Source organism: Ylistrum balloti, unplaced genomic scaffold (genome assembly GCF_031769215.1).
Source record: "Ylistrum balloti isolate Yb309-2 unplaced genomic scaffold, AGI_CSIRO_Ybal_v1 Utg369598, whole genome shotgun sequence".
NCBI classification, from domain to species: Eukaryota; Metazoa; Mollusca; class Bivalvia; order Pectinida; family Pectinidae; genus Ylistrum; species Ylistrum balloti.
The window spans coordinates 820,209-844,289 of record NW_026781880.1 but is presented as its reverse complement, the minus strand read 5'-3'; the positions used below and the strand labels follow the sequence as shown (position 1 = coordinate 844,289).

The window sequence follows — 24,081 nt, the reverse complement described above, 5'->3', positions numbered from 1 at the left end:
TGTATTCACAACACACAGAGTGATGAATTCACAACACAAAATGATGAATTCACAACACAAAGTGATGTATTCACAACACACAGAGTGATGAATTCACAACACACAAAGTGATGAATTCACAACACACAGGGATCTCAGAGTGATGAATTCACAACACAAAGTGATGAATTCACAACACACAGTGATGAATTCACAACACAAAGGGATGAATTCACAATACACAGAGTGATGAATTCATAGCACACAGTGACGAATTCACAACACACAGTGAGGAATTCAAAACACACTGATGAACTCACAACACACAGTGATGAATTCACAACACACACTGATGTATTTACAACACACAGAGTGATGAATTCGTAACACACAGGGATGTATTCACAACACACAGGGATGTATTCATAATACACAGTTATGAATTAACAACACACAGAGTGATGAATTCACAATACACAGAGTGATGAATTCATAACTCACGGTGATGAATTCATAGCACACATGGATGAATTCATAGCACACAGGGATGAATTAACAATACACTGATAAATTCACAACACACGGTGAAAAAATTCACAACACACGGTGATGAATTCACAATACACTGATGAATTTACAACACACGGTGATAAATTCACAACACACGATGATGAATTCACAATACACTGATGAATTCACAACACACGGTGATAAATTCACAACACACGGTGATGAATTCATAGCACACAGGGATGAATTAACAACACACAGTGATGAATTCACAACACACAGGGATGTATTCACAACACACAGGGATGTATTCATAACACACAGTTATGAATTCATAACACACAATGATGAATTCACAATACACAGAGTGATGAATTCATAACACACGGTGATGAATTCACAACACACAGGGATGTATTCACAACACACAGGGATGTATTCATAACACACAGTTATGAATTCATAACACACAATGATGAATTCACAATACACAGAGTGATGAATTCATAACACACGGTGATGAATTCACAACACACAGGGATGTATTCACAACACACAGGGATGTATTCATAACACACAGTTATGAATTCATAACACACGGTGATGAATTCACAACTCTCAGAGTGATGAATTCACAACACACACTAATGAATTCACAATACACAAAATGATGAATTCACAATACACTGATGAATTCACAATACACAGAGTGATGAATTCACAACACACAGAGTGATGAATTCACAACACACACTGATAAATTCACAACACACGGTGATGAATTCACAACACACGGTGATAAATTCACAACACAAAGTGATGTATTCACAACACACAGAGTGATGAATTCACAACACAAAGTGATGAATTCACAACACACAGTGATGAATTCACAACACAAAGGGATGAATTCACAACACACAAAGTGATGAATTCACAACACACAGAGTGATTAATTCACAATACACAGGGATGTATTCACAACACACAGAGTGATGAATTCATAACACACAGAGTGATGAATTCACAACACACGGTGATAAATTCACAACACAAAGTGATGTATTCACAACACACAGAGTGATGAATTCACAACACAAAGTGATGAATTCACAACACACAGTGATGAATTCACAACACAAAGGGATGAATTCACAACACACAAAGTGATGAATTCACAACACACAGAGTGATTAATTCACAATACACAGAGTGATGAATTCATAACACACAGAGTGATGAATTCACAACACACACAGTGATGAATTCTCAACACATCGAGTGATGAATTCATAGCACACAGTGACGAATTCACAACACACAGTGAGGAATTCAAAACACACTGATGAACTCACAACACACAGTGATGAATTCACAACACACACTGATGTATTTACAACACACAGAGTGATGAATTCGTAACACACAGGGATGTATTCACAACACACAGGGATGTATTCATAACACACAGTTATGAATTAACAACACACAGTGATGAATTCACAATACACAGAGTGATGAATTCATAACACACAGTGATGAATTCACAATACACTGATGAATTCACAACATACGGTGATAAATTCACAACACACGGTGATGAATTCACAATACACTGATGAATTTACAACACACGGTGATAAATTCACAACACACGGTGATGAATTCATAACACACAGTGATGAATTCACAATACACTGATGAATTCACAACATACGGTGATAAATTCACAACACACGGTGATGAATTCACAATACACTGATGAATTTACAACACACGGTGATAAATTCACAACACACGGTGATGAATTCATAACACTGATGAATTCACAACACACTGATGAATTCACAACACACGGTGATAAATTCACAACACACGGTGATGAATTCATAGCACACAGTGATGAATTCACAACACAAATTGATGAATTCACAACACACAGTGATGAATTCACAACACACTGTTGAATTCACAACACAGAGTGATGAATTCACAACACAAAGTGATGAATTCACAACACACAGGGATGAATTAACAACACACAGTGATGAATAAACACACTTCACAACACACAGTGATGAATTCAAACACACAGCTGTATTCACAACACACAGTGTATTCATAACACACAGTTATGAATTCATAACACACAATGATGAATTCACAATACACACACTAATGAATTCATAACACACACTAATGAATTCACAATACACAAAATGATGAATTCACAATACAGAAAAAACACACAGAGTGATGAATTCAAACACATGACAGATGAATTCACAACACACAGAGTTAAACAACACACACTGAAAATTCACAACACACGGTGATGAATTCACAACACACGGTGATAAATTCATGATGAATTCACAAAACTAAATGATGGATATTCAAAATATATATTTTTAAAAAACTCACATGAAATGATGTAAAAATTATATTTTTAAAGAATTTCAATCATTTGTCATATACGGCCTTTCTGGTGTTCCATAACATATCATCTTTACTTAGCGATACACATGACTGATTTTGCTTGTGTATAGCCTGATCTACTCTCTACAGTCGCAACGGGAAGATAATGGTTTTATTCATTGGCCATAGATGTATGGTATACATATCTCGGATCACTGATGTAGATAAGAAACAGGAACTAAAGCCAGGTCATAAAATTCCAGTTATTAGTGTCATCGTGAAAATTGTCCTCTCAACAGAAAAATAAATTTCATCTTTAATTTTCAAAAACACAGCATCAAATACTGAATTTGACAGTCCATCTAAATACGTGTTATCAGAGAGAGATAGTTGGGATCAGGTTAGGACGCTAGAGTCGATGACCTGTCTTATTTATCAGTTTTTATGCTATCGATCCCATCAAATACCACCTCGATGTACCTATTTGTGATGAGTATCGGCTTGTTTACCTGTGTTTATAGTGACAGTGGTGTACAGCTGTAACTATGCCAGGTTAACAGAGTTGGTACAGAATGCAAGTAGGCACATAATAATAATTCATGATACAACTTGGAACACTGTGTTAGATCTCTTCCATCTCCATAGGCACATGAGGCAGTCTTCCCTCATTAATGGAAATTGGTCGTTAGATCATCAATTATACATTAATCCATGATGAGTTCATAATTTGGTTACAAATGCATTTTATCATAAATTCCTACAACGACTCTGTTCGTGTACACCATGTGAAAAAATACATATATGTGTGTTAATAAATTGAAATAAGATAAGTTTTCAGGGGTAGATAGTCTAATTCGTGCTCAAATACATCTATCTCATAAAGGTGAATCTAAATATATTTAAAACAAAGATAAAATTCATACAAGATGATAAGTTTAACATTAATCAATGATAAAGGATTCACATGTATTTGTATACAAAATTGTAGGATAATAAGTTCATATGATGAAGATCAGGGTTCAATTGTATTTATATACAAAATTGTAGGATGATATTATGATAAAGATCAGAATTCACGTGTATTTATATACAAAATTGTAGGATGATAAGTTCATCTGAAGCAATGATAAAAATCCACATAAGATGAAAAACAAAAGAAGCTTATAGACAAAGATAAATATCAGGATATATATAAATATATATCTATATTGATAATAAATACATATCAAGTAGAAATATAGATTGCTAATTCACGGCAAATGTAAATTCACATGTACATCAATGATTTCAAAACATAAAATGATAAACTCATCATAGGAAACTAACTAAACAGTGAAACAATTCCATCGGCGAGATATAAATAAATTTCATGACATAATGAATACGGAAATTGTTTAACACGGTCATCAAAACACAGTCCTATAGGGCAGCCCTGGAGTTCTGTGATACGTCCTACACACATACAGACACACATGGCTGATCCGTACTAGTCTATCGCGAGGTTATCGGCCCAACTACACCGGGTGTAGTGGCGATGGAAACGATTCGCGACTTTCGAGTATGGTTCTGGAATTCTGAACACTGGTTATTTAATGCAACATGGGAGGAGTTCGAGAACCCCCCTCCAGGAGTATATTATCCTCTAGAGAGACACATTCTCCTCCCTAGTGTGGCCATAGGAGTCATTATACTGGGTATCAGACTTGTGTATGACCGGTAGGTAGACCATCATGTTTAACACTGCCTATTAGAATTATATTATCAGATGCAATTTACAATAATTCGTTTGTATATAATACACGAACATCATATCTATTAGAAGTTTATAGGTATGGGTTTATGGCCTATTTCTAATTATCTTAATTATTTTATCATATTCTGTTTATAACTGATTGTGTAAAAACACGTTGATAGGATTATGGTCTTGTTTCACATATATAGGTGATGTTGCCTGAATTTCCACCCTTAAATGGAACGAATTCTACAGCCATGTGTAGTCACTTAACAACAAATTTCATAGGAACAAATGTTTTAAGAATATAAAACTAAAGTTAATACAGAACAGCTGATGAGCACATCAAAGACCTCTGTGACAGACAGCTTCGTCATAAAAACAACATTATTTAATGTACTCTACTGATAGGTTTGTATGTAGGTGCACACACCAGTGCATTCTATGATAAAAAATGTGTCTAAATTTCCGAGGGATTATAATGTTTATTGTTTAGTGTTTGCCGGGTATTTATGTCCTACATGAAGTATCACAGTTGTGGGATCTCACAACGCTACACGATGTGTACCTGTATACAGGTAGATTTTGTTGTCTGAGGCACACCACTCGCCACTCTTTTTTTAGATTTGAAATTTTACGATAGTAGTGTTATTTCGAAAACTTCCGTATTAAAAAGAATTTTAAAATCAAAGATCAGTTTTAATACGCCTGTGATCGCTATTTAGTCATAGCCTCACGAGCTTTCCGTTTAATTTTCAATTAATTAAATTAGCCAACCATTTTTACCAAACCGGTGAAAATTTGCGATCCTGTCTCCTAGTTATGTGTTAGATACTGTATAGTGTGTGTAAGTATGATCTATACAGAGTTTCTGATACGTTACCACAAATGTTATATAGTTCATAAGGTCACGATGACAAGATCGCTTATTGATACGGCGCCAAACTTCATATCAGTTAAAACTAAAACACCATCTACACCGGTGTGTAGTTATTTCTAAATCTACCATAACCTCGAATGTTTTATATATAGTTCCTCCTTATTAGACTCGTTGATAATGTAATCTATAGCTGGACATTTTCTCCACCTCCTCGCTTAGTTCGTACACTACACGAGGGTAAAATGTACATCGTGTTATAACATCATACCACTGTTAAATAATGATATAGATTTATGTATAGGAACACAAATAAAAGATAATTCAATGTTGAAAAAAAATGTTGAAAACCTATCCTGTGTACTAAGTTGAATGTCTGTGTGTTGGCAGTGAACTGTGACTTCTCTTTGATAAGACCTTTATAAACACCGGGTAATGTCTGTACTTAATGGGCCTGTGAGGATAAGGACAATGTGTTCTTACTGGGACACCAAAATATCTAATCTGCTTATTTCTAATCCTTCTTCAAACTCTGACATTGTAAAAAACCCAAAGCCTACACACACCATTGTAAAAAGTATATGTTTATAAACTTAGACAGCGACTTGTTATTAATCCGGAATAAGTACATATCGAAAAAAAAACAACCATATACAGTTATATTTGTCTGACTTATAGCTGTTGTTGTAAATAATCTTGGATTAAAACAAATTTCTTCGTCTAATGTCAGGATAGTTCCAATATTCCAGGGTAGTGTCGAAGATCTCTACCCGCTGTGGTCCTTTTTCCACCCCCAAGTCTCTTCTTGTTTAAGTATTATACTCATTTAGAAGAAGGTTTCTGCGGGCCGTTAGCCTGTATGTGGCAATGACCTTTGCACACTAGATTCGTATGGTCTTTTAGTCTGACACATGAAGCGTAACATGAGTTCCAAAGGTAGAAGAAGTCAAGGGTCAATCGTGTTTAATGAGCTATTGTCTAATTAAACATGGTGTATCAAAGATTGGTAAAAAGACTAAAACATAATAGCAAAACCTATAACAATATACCAACATGTCATTACAGTCATAATCCAATCTTAAATTCTGTAAAACTAAGACAAAACATGAACGAAAGAAAGATTTACATGGAAACTCATGAAAAAATTACATAGAAAATTAGACCTGGTATTCTGGTAGAATAAGCGTCTTCTGCTTCATCGACAACATGTAAACTTTGGTCAGTCTTAGTAAGTAATGTCACGTTCTCAGTCTAAGAACTGGGTAATTAAAGTGAGGTAATGAAGTCAACAGTACCTAACTAAAGTAAGCACAATGTATGACTCATATGGACCTAGATTTTACATTATTGTGCAGTATTTATGGAAATAGATTTTACGTTATTGTGTAGTATGTATGGAAATAGATTTTACATTATTGTGTAGTATGTATGGAAATAGATTTTACATTATTGTGCAGTATGTATGGAAATAGATTTTACATTATTGTGCAGTATGTATGGACCTAGATTTTACATTATTGTGCAGTATGTATGGACCTAGATTTTACGTTATTGTGCAGTATGTATGGACCTAGATTTTACGTTATTGTGCAGTACGTATGGACCTAGATTTTACGTTATTGTGCAGTATGTATGGACCTAGATTTTACGTTATTGTGCAGTATGTATGGACCTAGATTTTACGTTATTGTGCAGTATGTATGGAAATAGATTTTACATTATTGTGCAGTATGTCTGAAAGTAAACACTGGTGGCACGTACCTGTACACATTACATAGTCATGAATCGTTTTTATTTCTACAGAAGTAGGTCAGTGAGGAATATTTCTCTTGTTCTGCTTTAAAAATGAAAACAAAACTTTGTTTTTAACAGGTTGGTAGTGGTCCCTTTTGCAAAATACATGGGCCTGACTTTCAAGAAGACATACCACGTGGAGAAAAACCCTGTTCTAGAAGCTGCGTACGCTGTTGACAAGTGTTGTGAACAGAAATCCTTACAGGTACTACAGTGTAATCTAGGACAAGTTGCCAGTGTTAGGGTTGCTATCCCGGATAGGTTCATCGAGCCTTTTATGATGTATTAACAAGGTCACACGTATCCTGTTTGCCACACGAAAGCCCCAAAATAGTTGTACGGTGCAATATGTACACATTACACATTTATTAAAAGGTCTTTTAAAAACCCTTCCAATATTGAAAATTACTCAAGCTCATTAATCATGTGAAATGTGCATCCACCTTCTGGTAGGTTTAAACACCTAACACCCTTAGCACCACTGATCCGTCCAAGCAGGACAAAACAGTAGAACGATGATATTGGTTGTCTGGGTCTACTGTTTAACTCTAAAGTTGTATCTAAAGTTGTTTTTCGTTTGTACGTCGCTGATACAATCCTTCTGTGACAACAATTTACATGAAGTAGTACTTGGGGACTGAGAAACTATGCTTTCAGGGTTATTTTTTATACTATATGGCCGGAAAGCAACTTTAAAAAGCTTTATATAAAAATAGATGAACAGTAAGAAAGTGAAGATGAATCAGTTTTCCTTGTTAAAATGCTGAAAAGATGAAGGCAGATAACGCTTTGTCCAACTTTTATGTAATTCAGGCATAAATGGTGAGAAAGTTCCTGCATTTTGTTTTATCAAGACAGGACGTGACCATCACTCCGATTTCTACTGTACTAATTATCTGCTGTAAAGATTGTTATAAGAAATATGTGTAGCTCGACTCGTGAATTCATGCAACGTTACGTTAACATTTCTTCATACACATGGTTTTTTTCGAACAGAAGTTCTTATAACACAACCAGCAGAAGATAAGAGTGTGACATTTCCATGACTTCACAGTCACCTTCATCTTATAACACAACCAGTAGAAGATTAGAGTGTGACATTTCCATGACTACACAGTCACCTTCATCTTATAACACAACCAGCAGAAGATTAGAGTGTGACATTTCCATGACTACACAGTCACCTTCATCTTATAACACAACCAGCAGAAAATTAGAGTTTGACGTTTTTGATGACTACACAGTCACCTTCATCTTATAACACAACCAGCAGAAGATTAGAGTGTGACATTTCCATGACTACACAGTCACCTTCATCTTATAACACAACCAGCAGAAGATAAGAGTGTGACATTTCCATGACTTCACAGTCACCTTCATCTTATAACACAACCAGTAGAAGATAAGAGTGTGACATTTCCATGACTTCACAGTCACCTTCATCTTATAACACAACCAGTAGAAGATTAGAGTGTGACATTTCCATGACTACACAGTCACCTTCATCTTATAACACAACCAGCAGAAGATAAGAGTGTGACATTTCCATGACTTCACAGTCACCTTCATCTTATAACACAACCAGTAGAAGATAAGAGTGTGACATTTCCATTACTTCATCAGACATTATCATATGTTTGATGAAGGTGACCGTGTAGTCATGGAAACATCACACTCTAATCTTCTACTGGTTGTGTTATAAGATGAAGGTGACCATGTAGTCATGGAAACATCACACTCTTATCTTCTACTGGTTTGTTGTAAGATGAAGGTGACCGTGTAGTCATCGAAATCTCACTCTTATCTTCTACTGGTTGTGTTACAAGATGAAGGTGACCGTGTAGTCATCGAAATCTCACACTCTATTCTTCCACTGGTTCTGTTATAAGGAGTTATATATAAAGTTATTGGAACATCTCTTCAGAATTATCAACTACATTGTATCAATCTTTATTGGAATATATAAGAAGATTTTAAACCATTGGTCAGTCTGTATTGTCAGTCTATTTTAACCATTCGGCTGTTAATATGCACTTGTCAACCTGCTAGTTGTGTGACATTGACCCTATAAGAGATTAAAGATCCCCAACCAATACGGTTGAGTGACCCTGAGAATGACCATGGTCAAGTTCTTTATCAAAAACGGACTAGGCCACGTCACATGTTTAAACCGTTTATCATTAGTATCAACATCTCTAGCATGGTAACGTTAGTATTCTGAGGTTACAGGTTACTGTCGGTAGCTATTGAAAGGGAGTGCTAGTGTGTAGAAAATTAAATTAATTCACGTGTTGTCACTAACTACTTAAAGCTTTATAAAATATAAACACAATTTAGCACCGATGGAATTATTTATTTCTTAGCTTACATATAATTTCCGGTAACCACATACACTGATGGTATCATTACGAGAAGGTGAGGCTAGGGGCACGTTTGCCATATGTTGATTTATAAATTACTTCGTCTGTGTGGCACACATGTCATATTAAATTATTTATAAAATTACTGACCGAATAGCTATATCGTCACTGTCGCCAATATGACCTTAAACTTTCTTTTATCATATTATCTCTATCGATTATCAAATTCGGTCCAAAGAAAATCTACAATATCGGTTCTGTGGGCTACATGGATTTTAAGAGGTGGTATTGAGAATGAGACATAACGTACCTACAAGTACTTCCTGATAGTCGTGCAATCCATATAATATGTCTGCGTGTATTGGTTACTATGAAGTACATATACTTTAAATCAGTCAGGCATTTGAAGTGCTTACGTAAGATATTATTTTTCACCATGAAAACATATTCCTTTGTGTATATGTGTAAGTGAAAATGATTTGTGATAATGTTTCCCAGGTAATTGTTAATTCTCCGAACTTACATCCACTTGAGTCGTGCAACGTTCGGGCTTAAACAGGTAAACAACGACACGATCCTATCGACACAATCAGTTAAAACAAGTAAATATCGTGTAACGCTTTATCAGGGAAAAAACAACTATGACTGAGTCAAACTCTGCCTCCAATGTTCGGATCGCAACCTTGACCGGACCCGTTGATCAAACCATCAAAGTCCTCCCCCCGCCAACTCAGTTTTGTAGCGACGAAAACTCTCAAGGCACCTCTCTGTCATCATAGGTCGAATAACGACCTTTACCATCCCAGGACACCTCTCTGTCATCATAGGTCGAATAACGACCCTTACCGCCCAAGGACACCTCTCTGTCATCATAGGTCGAATAACGACCTTTACCATCACAGGACACCTCTCTGTCATCATAGGTCGAATAACGACCTTTACCATCCCAGGACACCTCTCTGTCATCATAGGTCGAATAAAGACGTTTACCATCCCAGGACACCTCTCTGTCATCATGGGTCGGATAACGACCTTTACCATCCCAGGATACCTCTCTGTCATCATAGGTCGAATAACGACCTTTACCATCCCAGCACACCTCTCTGTCATAATAGGTCGAATAACGACCTTTACCATCCCAGCACACCTCTCTGTCATAATAGGTCGAATAACGACCTTTACCATCCCAGGACGCCTCTCTGTCATAATAGGTCGAATAACGACCTTTACCATCCCAGTACACCTCTCTGTCATCATAGGTCGAATAATGACCAGAACCATCCCAGGACACCTCTCTGCCATCATAGGTCAAATAACGACCTTTACCATCCCAGCACACCTCTCTATCGCTTAAATGACATTTGTTACACGGTTAGTGTCAACAAATGGAAGCGATAACGTTTAGATACCATATGTTTATATACACTGTGCAGTGTAAACCTGTTCTTGTGTATTAAACAAGCAAAGGTTTGATCAAATGTAAACGAATTTGTCGGACTAGATTTTAATCTTAATGAAAAATCTGATCGTGTGTACAGTTCAGGGCTTTTTTCTTCCTGTTCTCAACAAGTTGGACGAGTTAACTCGTATATAATAAATGAGATCTGTCTACAGAAATCTGTCTACAAAACGGTTAATCGGTCTCTAAAAATAGAAATATGCTCAAGTAGTATACAAAATTTTACAATATCATTTTGAAATCAATTTTAGTCAAGTATTTTTTAGGTCCATACATACTACACAATAATTGTATTTAAGTGGAGTATGTCCAGATACCCCTATTTATTGAGGGGATAAAACATTATTGACAACAATAAAATTAACGATCAACAACTTCATATCTCGTTAGGAGATTTATAATTACTCAACTGCTAATTGTAGCTTATTCATTAGACCTAAAGAGCACGTGTATAAATCAGGATGTCACATTATCATCACCGCATTTGGAATGTTAAGGTGATGGTAAAATCGATAGTAGATCGATAGAAAATCGATAGAAGATCGATAGAAGATATCAATACTACACAATGTAAAACACATCAGTCATGTTATTTTTCAAAATTATGTTATCTATGCCTAACGATTTTATGGGGAAAAAATCAGCCAAATTAATGAAAAGTTAATTAGTTGTCTATTCTCAACTGATTGATCCATAAAATACACAAAATGTCGAGGAGTGTATTCTAGATAAACACTGTGGTTTACATCAAGAGAACTCCTCAGTTTTTGTGTTATTGTTCATAAACATAATAATAATCTAATTTAATCCTTAAAATTTAATCACAAATTGTAGTATTTTTTATGTTTGTAATATTTACAATACATTTGTATATCTATCTTGGCCCCTTTACTTCCATGATTGAAATATACAATATAACAAAGAGAAATATGATTAAGAGCCCCTACATCTTCCTTAATTGTATAATATGTAAATTAAAATTTGCCCTTCAGTCAGAAATGTTCCTATGTGCCACACCTGGAAGCTGTATCAAAATTCTCTATATACGTGTCATAAGAAATACCAATATATTGTCAGCTATTTTCCCTGTTTTAAATTATCAGTATTACACACCTTCCATCGTTTCGTGATTTTACATTTGTCGATAAGAAGTGACGCTAACTGATATGATATAACAAGGTTGCATATTTTATTCATGGGCCTTGAATGTCAACCATTTACCGTTGATGCGTGAAAAGCCTAAGCACGTGCAACCAATCAGTTTTTTTAATTGTCGTTATGACGACATGAATTGTTTACTATAATGAAAATGATTGTGACATGTTCAGATATCTCTAATTATTATCATTATTCTGTTCTACAGAGTCATGAACCAAGAACATTGCAACCTTTAAAAATTTCATTATTTACCAGTACCACGATAATGATACCATAGTTCAATGATTTAGCAGACGCATGAGTGAATAGCACCTTTCAAGACAAATGTAGAATTAGATACATGTCGTAGCGTTAAATAATAAATTTGCATCATACAATGTTTCGTCCTAGGACTTGTCAGTGATGCTACATCATACAATGTTTCGTCCTTCTAGTACTTGTCAGTGATGCTACATCATACAATGTTTCGTCCTTCTAGGACTTGTCAGTGATGCTACATCATACAATGTTTCGTCCTTCTAGGACCCGTCACTGATGCTTAAGGCTTAAAGTTCAACTTGGTCGAAAGAAATGTCAAATATCAATAAATTTCATAATTTTCAGCATTGATCTTCATTAGAACGTTAAGTACACCATGTAAGTATATAAAGATATAGGATATCTCGCCTATATAATAAATCATATTAGTGTAATGTCCTTAAATCACATACTTGTCTTCAATACAAAATGAACTTTCAAACCTGAAGCAGTATTGTTATTTTCTTACTTATTGGAATCAATAGTTCGTTCTAAACAGGCATTGCTTTTCTTTGTTGCTTTCCTGAGCAGTCAGACATCGTCAATCTTTGTATCCTTCAGAATTGGATACAACCAGGGTAGTCACATATTGATTTTATGTGTCTTTTGTGAAGACAACCTGAATTTGTACGGTGCTAAAATCATTTCAATGTTCGAGGTATGTGTAATGAGATGTTTCTGAGGAAGTGACCACCCACTGTAATACATGTCGACCTGCTAGACCGGATCCAATGCGAGCTTGAGCTTACGATTACAAAGAAAATTCAACGATATGGACCGATCAAATTTCAAGAGACAATTTCCTATATTTACATTTGCACTGCATATCATCGAAATGAACATAAGACATCTGATTGGTGTATTTTTCCTATAACATACATAGACAGTATGGCTGGTACAGTAAAACATTAACTATATAAGTATTATATTATATACTTACATTATATAAGTATGTTAAGATATATATGTATACAGATATAAGTCCGCGTGCAGCAATATTCTGTCTCTTATTAATTTCAGTTAATTATTGTATTTAAATTGTTAGAAAATATATTTGTAAATAAACGATTTAATTCGGTATACTGCCGGACCTATTTTGGTTTCTATATCAGGGAGGTATTCCCACAAACAGTTGTTGATCCTTCAATTGAACGGTGTTCTAACACAGGTGTACTATTACTATCTTTCTTAAGACAGAGGATTTTAAAGTGGACTTGATGTAAAATACAAAAATACATCGATAAATTGTGTATGTGTGTGCGTGTGTTTTAAATATATTGTTGTGTAACATATATACATTGATTTACCAATATACAATGTACATGTACAAAGGTAAAAACCAATATATGTTACACACCAATGAATGTAAAAATCTTAAAACCAGTTCATAGTTCACAGGTAGTCAAGTATACTAACTAAATGAGAATTTACAGACAAGATTTCGTTTCATAACAGTTCTAACAATAACAGTTGTACATTTTATACGAGTCAGCATAAACACACAACTGATACAGGAATGTCCGGACATACAGCAGAAAATCTATTGTAATCAATCACCAAAACAGGAAACCTCTGCTTCACCACCTCGCCTACTTACCATCGCCTACTTACCATGTTTGGTGGGTATATAAAATGCAAAATAAAGAAGAGAAACAAACGGAGAGGATTTGTGTGTAGAGAGGAAGGGATCTCAGACTAAATATTTATTGTTCAAACTTGTGACTTTCGTCTGTAACGAAGCGTGTACATCAAGGCTGCCTGTATCTTTGGTCTCACAGCTCCATAGTGGGAGTATTAAGTACATATCTGTGTTTTAATTGTATTTTGATGTAATCTTTCATACCCCATTAAAATATTCTATAGCCTAAAAGGTTGTTATTATCTCACGACCGCGCGCAATTTATAAATGATTCTTAGGTATGTGCTTACTCGTTCGATCAATTCTGTTCAGATTACTTTACCTTGCATTGTAAACATCACCAATTCAGAATATAAACGACTAGGTTTTTTTTACAATAGAACAGTTTTCAGATTGTGCATTTCGTGAAATGTAGAATTCGTGACACAAGATATAATTACGTTCTTTATGATGGATCGGGTATAATTACGTGGAATAAACTGCTATCACGCTGACAATGAATCTAATTTTGGAAAGTTATGTAATAAAATTTCACAACCTATATTGGAGTATTTTTTCTATAGAGGATGAATCTCTTTCCTTGTGACTTCAATTATTAGAAGGCAAAAGTGAGATAAAAGAATCTTTCAACTGCAGCTGCATATTTATGTCTTGTAATATCTCGATAGTAACAATATGTTGACTTTGTGTTTGTCAGTGTTATTGGGGTATATAAAAGATATATGTTTGCTTGTGTCGACAAGGTATCAAAATGTCATTATGATTGATCACGTGATGCCCAGTCTTTATTGTTAATATAACTACAGTCTTGTAAACGATAATCAGGAATACGTTTACGATTTGATATTATCCTTGACATTAGCACTAAATAATACCTAAACAGGGACACAATTCCTCTTCATACTCCTATATATAAACGCCCAATGATCACTGAATAATTTGTAAGTATTAACTGCCACAAGAAATAGTTGTTAGAAAATAAATAACACCTTTCAAAACAGTAGTGCCAAATAATTAACTGTATCATACAGCTGTTTCATCCTTCTAGGACTCTTAGGTGAAAATAAGGGCCGTACTGTTGAGTGAGGTGACAAGGCAAGATCCATAGTGATGAATATAAAGCTGTATGTGGGGACTCGAATAACTCCAAAATGCATTAAATTTCGCGAGTTTGGTTTTCAAAGAATGTCACCTGTTCTATGTTATGATTCATGAAGAACTTTTGTGTTTGTGTTTTTGACAACAGGAACTATCCAAAAAGACAAGTTTGACAGAACGACAAATACAGAGATGGTTCAGATACAGACGTGAACAAGATAAGCCAGGGCGGATGAAAAAGTTCAGGGAATGCAGGTATGAGCAAAAACATGCAATTAAGTACTGTTTCAGCGCTTCTGAAATAAAGAGGATATGTTCTTTTTACATGCTGTAAGTTTTATCGATAGATGTGATGCATGACGAAGCTTAAGGTATGGATGACGAAGAAGACTGACTGTTGTGTTGACGTCACAGACCATGACTATAATTGTTGACGTTCGATGGAACCTGTGTGCGACACTTCGGTACCGCTTGGTCATGTGTGTTGACACTTTTGTATAACTTGTCGATATTTGTGACAATGCAGTATGTTGGTTTTGGCGCCGCCACGAATCAGAACAGCCGTCGGTGTTTTTGACAGACTGTCCGTTGTCACATATACTTATGCGTTGATTTGAATCTACTTAAAACAGCAAGATGATATAACCAGACCCGCCTTATTGATCTATATGTCGATATATTTAGCTTCGTTTCTGTGAAGGACGAAACAGCAGTATGACAAAGTTTAATTCATTATTTGGCTACACTGGTCCAAGAGAGGAAAAGACAGCAGTATGATAAAGTTTTAAAAGGCATGTTTTTCTATCATCATTTAGTTCTAAATCTGTTTTGAAATTTGCTATTCACTTGTACGTGTATAAGAAATCTTGAAGATGTTGACGTTCATCATAGGTGATATTTTTATGAAATACTTGTCTTTATTTATTTGTGTATACATTGTTTTCTTTGGTTTCTGGTTTCAAAATATTTTATTTATACAAAAACAAATTGCATTAATAGGATCGGACAGCAGGCATAAGCCTATATAAGTCCTCTCCGAAGACAACACAGGTGGTCAGACAGTTATAGAATAGAATAAACATGTATACAGACATCAGTCTTTAGCACACTTTCATACTAAGTATATACAACATACATACATACATACATACATGCATGCATGGATGCATGCATGCAGACAGACAGACAACTACTGAGTTTTATGTAATTAATGATTGTAAGGGAGATAACTCTTATTCATTTCGGTAACTAGACATAATTAGTAAAAAAAATATAAAATAATCCAATCTGTAGAATTTAGTAGTTGTTAAATGAAATAAATGCATATTTAGTATACTTGTTCCTCCATAGAGACAGGATTTGGGTCATAAGAGTCCATGGTAGTAAAGTTGACCCTCTTCCCGTCCAATGGAGAGGCAAGTATAGCTGTATGTGCATTAATGTTGAATAGAATTAATTTTCCCAAATATAAAGGATTTTCTGTTCTAGAATTACTAGTGAGTTATATCCCTTTTTATGAATCGTTTTGAGATATCAAACCAGATTATTTTCTTTGTATATGATTCCTATTCTATCGTTTTGCTTTTCAGCTGGTATTTCCTGTTCTATACAACCAGTTTCTGTTGTGCTTTGTATATTCTCTGGGATGTAAGTATTGTACCTATGTAAGTTACATTTGTATAGGTTTAGTCATTGAAGTACTTAACACTTCAAATCACACGAATTACCACAAAGAAATGGATAGTTGACATTTAATGCATGAAGGAATGAAGCTAAAATAAAACTAGATTTATGAGCAAAATGTGAAATCACATACACTTTTTACCGATACCTTGTTGGACGTGTCAGCTCATTCTTATTAAATGTCATGTAATCAGCTTTGAAACATTAAATATACACTTGTTGATTTTCAGAAACCTTACTTTTGGGATTTTAAACACTGCTGGATTAACAACGCTAGACAAGTAAGTTCTCAATTAATTTCCCTCTAAAGAATTTAGCGGAGAGGTTAGGAAAGCTACAAAACAACTTCTCTTGTTTTTTTGTGTTGCTGTTCTACCGAACACCGAATTAACGCCAGACTTGCGAGATTACATATTTTTATGATACTTATGTTAGCCCTCATGATGATTTATCGATAGTAAATCTGCCACCTGGTGGTGACATTCTTAATTAATGATTTATCATACATATGGTGTGAACGTTGAAAAAAGTTGTTTTTTTTTTCTGTAGTTAGATTACACATACTATGGTTTGTTATCAAGTTGTCCGCGCGGACAATTTGCATTAATGAATAGCTGCGTTTTTCATACACCTGTGTTTAAGAGCATGTGTTCCCATGGTTCACGATTCCTTTTTTGTGTGTGCCTATCTGTTTATGTTATGTTTACTTCTGTGTACCCCTGACAATATCTTCATTTCGAATTACATCTGCTAATGTCGACAGTCCTAAATGATAAGTTTGATACAGAAATTAAAGTTTTAACAACGTAAATCATTATTTTCATTGAATCCTTCAATTTTATTTGTGTATTGTCTGGAAATGATTATTATGATGTATTGTTTGTGTGAAATAATTTCATTATAACAAGAGGGTGAAGACGCATACTCCTTTGGAACACATGGTCTGACTTTTGTTTTGTTTTCATGAGTCGCGGTGTACGTATTTCTTTTGTTCATGTTTTACCTTAGTTTTATAGAATATGAGTTTGAATTATGATTCATTGACATGTTGCTAATTTCTTTGTTAATATATCAAAATATCATTCCTATGACAATTCTACATAATTATACTGTCTACTATGGATATTGTTTCAGCATGTTACCAATGATATTTACTGGTACTACACCATAGAGATGGGGTTCTACTGGCATTGTCTGGTCACTCTGATGACTGACACCAAAAGAACGGATTTTCCTGAAATGGTCATCCATCATTTTGTCACCATTCTGTTGATATATTTCTCCTTCATGTGTAACCAGACTCGAATTGGAGCACTAGTGCTGCTATTACACGACTCCAACGATATCATGATGTCTGTATGTATGTTATATCAATGACTTACGTTTTTTACAAGTATTTATACACATTATACTTTGTAGTTATTTACACATCATTGACCAGGAACTGGATACTGTAAACATACACACTGGATACTGTAAACGTACACATTATACTTTGTAGTTATTTACACATCATTGACCAGGAACTGGATACTGTAAACATACACACTGGATACTGTAAACATACACATTATACTTTGTAGTTATTTACACATCATTGACCAGAAACTGGATACTGTAAACATACACACTGGATACTGTAAACATACACACTGGATACTGTAAACATACACACTGGATACTGTAAACATACACATTATACTTTGTAGTTATTTACACATCATTGACCAGAAACTGAATACTGTAAACATACACACTGGATACTGTAAACGTACACACTGGATACTGTAAACATACACACTGGGTACTGTAAACATACACACTGGATACTGTAAACATACACACTGGATACTGTAAACATACACACTGGGTACTGTAAACGTACACACTGGATACTGTAAACATACACACTGGATACTGTAAACATACACACTGGGTACTGTAAACGTACACACTGGATACTGTAAACATACACATACACACTGGATACTGTAAACATACACACTGGGTACTGTAAACGTACACACTGGATACTGTAAACGTACACACTGGATACTGTAAACATACACACTGGATACTGTAAACGTACACACTGGATACTGTAAACGTACACACTGGGTACTGTAAACGTACACACTGGATACTGTAAACATACACACTGGGTACTGTAAACATACACACTGGATACTGTAAACATATACATTTTGATTACTATTTTAGAGCCTTAAACAAAAAGTATTGAGCTAAAATATAAATATGGTAATTGCAGTGCCTGTATACTTCATATAGTGTAACAGTTGATGTAAACTTCAGAATATGTTTTCGTATTATTTTCCGTGCTTTCTCAATGATTTTTTGCGCATTTTAATCAAATGCGACATAAGTACGGAAATAGAAATTCGAAACTTATATTTGTTTATTTCCTGCATACTTAACGGTGAAAATGCGGAAAAGTTAGACACGGGGAAGTTGTGTAGGACTGTTACGGGTAAAATAACGAAACAAGTTGTGTATGTCTGTTAGGGGTGAATAATAAAACCTGTGTTTTCTAGTAATATTTCTCATTTATTGATGAATGAACGGGGAAGTTGTGTATGTCTGTTAGGGGGGAATAATAAAACCTGTGTTTTCTAGTCATAGTTCTCATTTATTGATGAATGAACGGGGAAGTTGTGTATGTCTGTTAGGGGGGAATAATAAAACCTGTGTTTTCTAGTCATAGTTCTCATTTATTGATGAATGAACGGGGAAGTTGTGTATGTCTGTTAGGGGTGAATAATAAAACCTGTGTTTTCTAGTCATAGTTCTCATTTATTGATGAATGAACGGGGAAGTTGTGTATGTCTGTTAGGGGTGAATAATAAAACCTGTGTTTTCTAGTCATATTTCTCATTTATTGATGAATGAACGGGGAAGTTGTGTATGTCTGTTAGGGGTGAATAATAAAACCTGTGTTTTCTAGTCATATTTCTCATTTATTGATGAATGAACGGGGAAGTTGTGTATGTCTGTTAGGGGTGAATAATAAAACCTGTGTTTTCTAGTCATATTTCTCATTTATTGATGAATGAACGGGGAAGTTGTGTATGTCTGTTAGGGGTGAATAATAAAACCTGTGTTTTCTAGTCATATTTCTCATTTATTGATGAATGAACGGGGAAGTTGTGTATGTCTGTTAGGGGTGAATAATAAAACCTGTGTTTTCTAGTCATAGTTCTCATTTATTGATGAATGAACGGGGAAGTTGTGTATGTCTGTTAGGGGTGAATAATAAAACCTGTGTTTTCTAGTCATATTTCTCATTTATTGATGAATGAACGGGGAAGTTGTGTATGTCTGTTGGGGGGAATAATAAAACCTGTGTTTTCTAGTCATAGTTCTCATTTATTGATGAATGAATCCATTATGCTAAGTTAATTCATTGTTGTAATATGATTTGTACCAGTAAAAGCTTCCTCATTAAAATTTGTTTTTTAAAGTTGTGAACAATGTCAAATGTCTCTAATTTCAGGCTTCTAAGAGTGTCAACTATTTAAAGAAACAACAATTAGCGGAAGTTTTATTCGTCCTGTTTTTTGCGCTCTGGATATTTTCCAAGCTGTATATCTATCCGTTCAGGTGAGTAGTAAAGTCTTTTATGTGTCGGGGTGGATTGTGAAGGATTATATGTGTCGGGATGGATTGTGAAGGATAATATGTGTCGGGGTGGATTGTGAAGGATTATATGTGTCGGGGTGGATTGTCAAGGATTATATGTGTCGGGATGGATTGTCAAGGCTTATATGTGTCGGGATGGATTGTCAAGGATTATATGTGTCGGGGTGGATTGTCAAGGATTATATGTGTCGAGATGGATTGTCAAGGATTATATGTGTCGGGATGGATTATCAAGGCTTATATGTGTCGGGATGGATTGTCAAGGATTATATGTGTCGGGGTGGATTGTCAAGGCTTATATGTGTCGGGTGGATTGTCAAGGATTATATGTGTCGTGGTGGATTGTCAAGGATTATATGTGTCGGGGTGGATTGTCAAGGATTATATGTGTCGGGGTGGATTGTCAAGGATTATATGTGTCGGGGTGGATTGTGAAGGCTTATATGTGTCGGGGTGGATTGTCAAGGCTTATATGTGTCGGGGTGGATTGTCAAGGATTATATGTGTCGGGGTGGATTGTCAAGGATTATATGTGTCGGGTGGATTGTCAAGGATTATATGTGTCGGGTGGATTGTCAAGGATTATATGTGTCGGGTGGATTGTCAAGGATTATATGTGTCGTGGTGGATTGTCAAGGATTATATGTGTCGGGTGGATTGTAAAACATTGTATGTGTCGGGTTTGATTGTAAAACATATGTGTCGGGGTGGATTGTCAAGGATTATATGTGTCGGGTGGATTGCCAAGGCTTATATGTGTCGGGTGGATTGTCAAGGATTATATGTGTCGGGTGGATTGTCAAGGCTTATATGTGTCGGGGTGGATTGTCAAGGATTATATGTGTCGGGTGGATTGTCAAGGATTATATGTGTCGGGTGGATTGTCAAGGATTATATGTGTCGGGGTGGATTGTCAAGGATTATATGTGTCGGGGTGGATTGTGATATGTGTCGGGGTGGATTGTGAAGGCTTATATGTGTCGGGGTGGATTGTCAAGGATTATATGTGTCGGGGTGGATTGTGAAGGCTTACATGTGTCGGGGTGGATTGTCAAGGGTGGATTGTCAAGGATTATATGTGTCGGGGTGGATTGTGAAGGCTTATATGTGTCGGGGTGGATTGTGAAGGCTTATATGTGTCGGGGTGGATTGTCAAGGATTATATGTGTCGGGATGGATTGTCAAGGATTATATGTGTCGAGTGGATTGTCAAGGATTATATGTGTCGGGTGGATTGTCAAGGATTATATGTGTCGGGGTGGATTGTCAAGGATTATGTGTCGGGTGGATTGCCAAGGATTATATGTGTCGGGGTGGATTGTCAAGGATTATGTGTCGGGTGGATTGCCAAGGCTTATATGTGTCGGGTGGATTGTCAAGGCTTATATGTGTCGGGTGGATTGTCAAGGATTATATGTATCGGGGTTGATTGTCAAGGATTATATGTGTCGGGGGGATTGCCAAGGCTTATATGTGTCGGGGTGGATTTTCAAGGCTTACATGTGTCGGGGTGGATTGTCAAGGATTATATGTGTCGGGGTGGATTGTCAAGGATTATATGTGTCGGGGTGGATTGTCAAGGATTATATGTGTCGGGTGGATTGTCAAGGATTATATGTGTCGGGGTGGATTGTCAAGAATTATATGTGTCGGGTGGATTGTCAAGGATTATATGTGTCGGGTGGATTGTCAAGGATTATATGTGTCGGGTGGATTGTCAAGAATTATATGTGTCGGGGTGGATTGTCAAGGATTATATGTGTCGGGTGGATTGTCAAGGATTATATGTGTCGGGTGGATTGTCAAGGATTATATGTGTCGGGTGGATTGTCAAGGATTATATGTGTCGGGGTGGATTGTCAAGAATGATATGTGTCGGGTAGATTGCCAAGAATTATATGTGTCGGGTGGATTGTCAAGGCTTATTTGTGTCGGGTGGATTGTCAAGGATTATATGTGTCGGGTGGATTGCCAAGAATTATATGTGTCGGGGTGGATTTTCAAGGATAATATGTGTCGGGTGGATTGTCAAGGATTTTATGTGTCGGGGTGGATTGTCAAGGATTATATGTGTCGGGGTGGATTGTCAAGAATTATATGTGTCGGGATGGATTGTCAAAAATTATATGTGTAGGGGTGGATTGTCAAGGCTAGTATGTGTCGGGATGGATTGTTAAACATTATATGTGTCGGGGTGGATTGTCAAGAACAAATTTGTGTGGTACTGTAAAGTTTTTGTTTCGTCGGGTGTCATTACTCTGTATATCCTTAAACCTTCTGATAGACACAAACTGATATATGAAATATTAAATAAAATTGTAATAGTGCATTTTCATAATACAATTTATCTAAAAACTGTATGTGGTTTGGTAGCACAGTGTCCGCGTTCTACCCTTTCACCTAGACGTACATGGTGCGATTTCCCGAATGGACATGATAGGGTCTGTGGGTCACCTGCCTGACCATGTTTTTTCCGGTAATTTTTCAGACTGTACAGAATAAATATTTGATAGTTACTGACGCTGTGGCTTCTAATATTCCAGGATGGTGTGGTCTGCCACTTTTACATCACAACAGTATATACCTAACGTCACACGTTACCCTGTTTACTGGCTCCTAAACGGTCTACTGTGGGTACTACAAGTACTACATATCTTATGGACTGTTATGCTTGTCGGCATCATCACCTCTAAGTTTACTGGCGACAAGAAGGTAAGAATATGTTATTATCATCACACATTCATTCACTTCCGGAAATACTTATCCCGACTTCGGTCATGTTATTAGATCACGTTGAATCTTTTCTATTAAAATACCTATATTAGGTGAAAAAGTTGAAGAAAAAAAATGCTTTCTTGTGACTTCTTCCTCGTATGAGAAACTTTAACATGTCATGTCATTCCCTGTTTATATTGAAATCACTATAATATTGCGGACAGATGAGAGACGTCAGGAGTGACACGGAAGAATCATCCGGATTAGAAGACACCGACGTTTCCAAGGAAACGGGTGTGATAAGTAATGGATCCACAGAAGGATTGAGTAGACGTCCACAAACGACAGGAAATAGAGGTTAAAGGTCGATGTATACCAGACAGTCTGGGTAGACATCCACAAACGACAGGAAACAGAGGTTAAAGGTCGATGTATACCAGACAGTCTGAGTAGACATCCATAAACGACAGGAAACAGAGGTTAAAGGTCGATGTATACCAGACAGTCTGGGTAGACATCCACAAACGACAGGAAACAGAGGTTAAAGGTCGATGTATACCAGACAGTCTGAGTAGACATCCATAAACGACAGGAAACAGAGGTTAAAGGTCGATGTATACCAGACAGTCTGGGTAGACATCCACAAACGACAGGAAACAGAGGTTAAAGGTCGATGTATACCAGACAGTCTGAGTAGACGTCCAT

The 24,081-nt window shown here is 36.0% G+C and overlaps 1 protein-coding gene across 1 annotated transcript; it reads left to right on the top strand.

Annotated features, from left to right (window-relative positions):
• The first annotated feature begins 4,441 nt into the window (after positions 1–4,441).
• Positions 4,442–23,738, top strand: LOC132545756 (ceramide synthase 5-like). The gene is made up of 9 exons (XM_060209448.1): positions 4,442–4,623; positions 7,389–7,515; positions 15,470–15,576; positions 16,911–16,968; positions 17,235–17,285; positions 18,139–18,360; positions 20,516–20,622; positions 23,205–23,373; positions 23,601–23,738. Exons 1-9 carry the CDS (start codon positions 4,442–4,444, stop codon positions 23,736–23,738), a joined length of 1,161 nt encoding a protein of 386 aa, XP_060065431.1.
• Positions 23,739–24,081: the final 343 nt, after the last annotated feature.

Excerpts from the sequence above, each read along its gene's own strand:
- LOC132545756 (XM_060209448.1), top strand. The coding sequence starts at position 4,442 with ATGGAAACGATTCGCGACTTTCGAGTATGGTTCTGGAATTCTGAACAC. Across the intron at positions 4,624-7,388 it reads ATCAGACTTGTGTATGACCG|GTTGGTAGTGGTCCCTTTTG; the intron begins GTAGGTAGACCA and ends TGTTTTTAACAG. Across the intron at positions 7,516-15,469 it reads GTGAACAGAAATCCTTACAG|GAACTATCCAAAAAGACAAG; the intron begins GTACTACAGTGT and ends TTTTGACAACAG.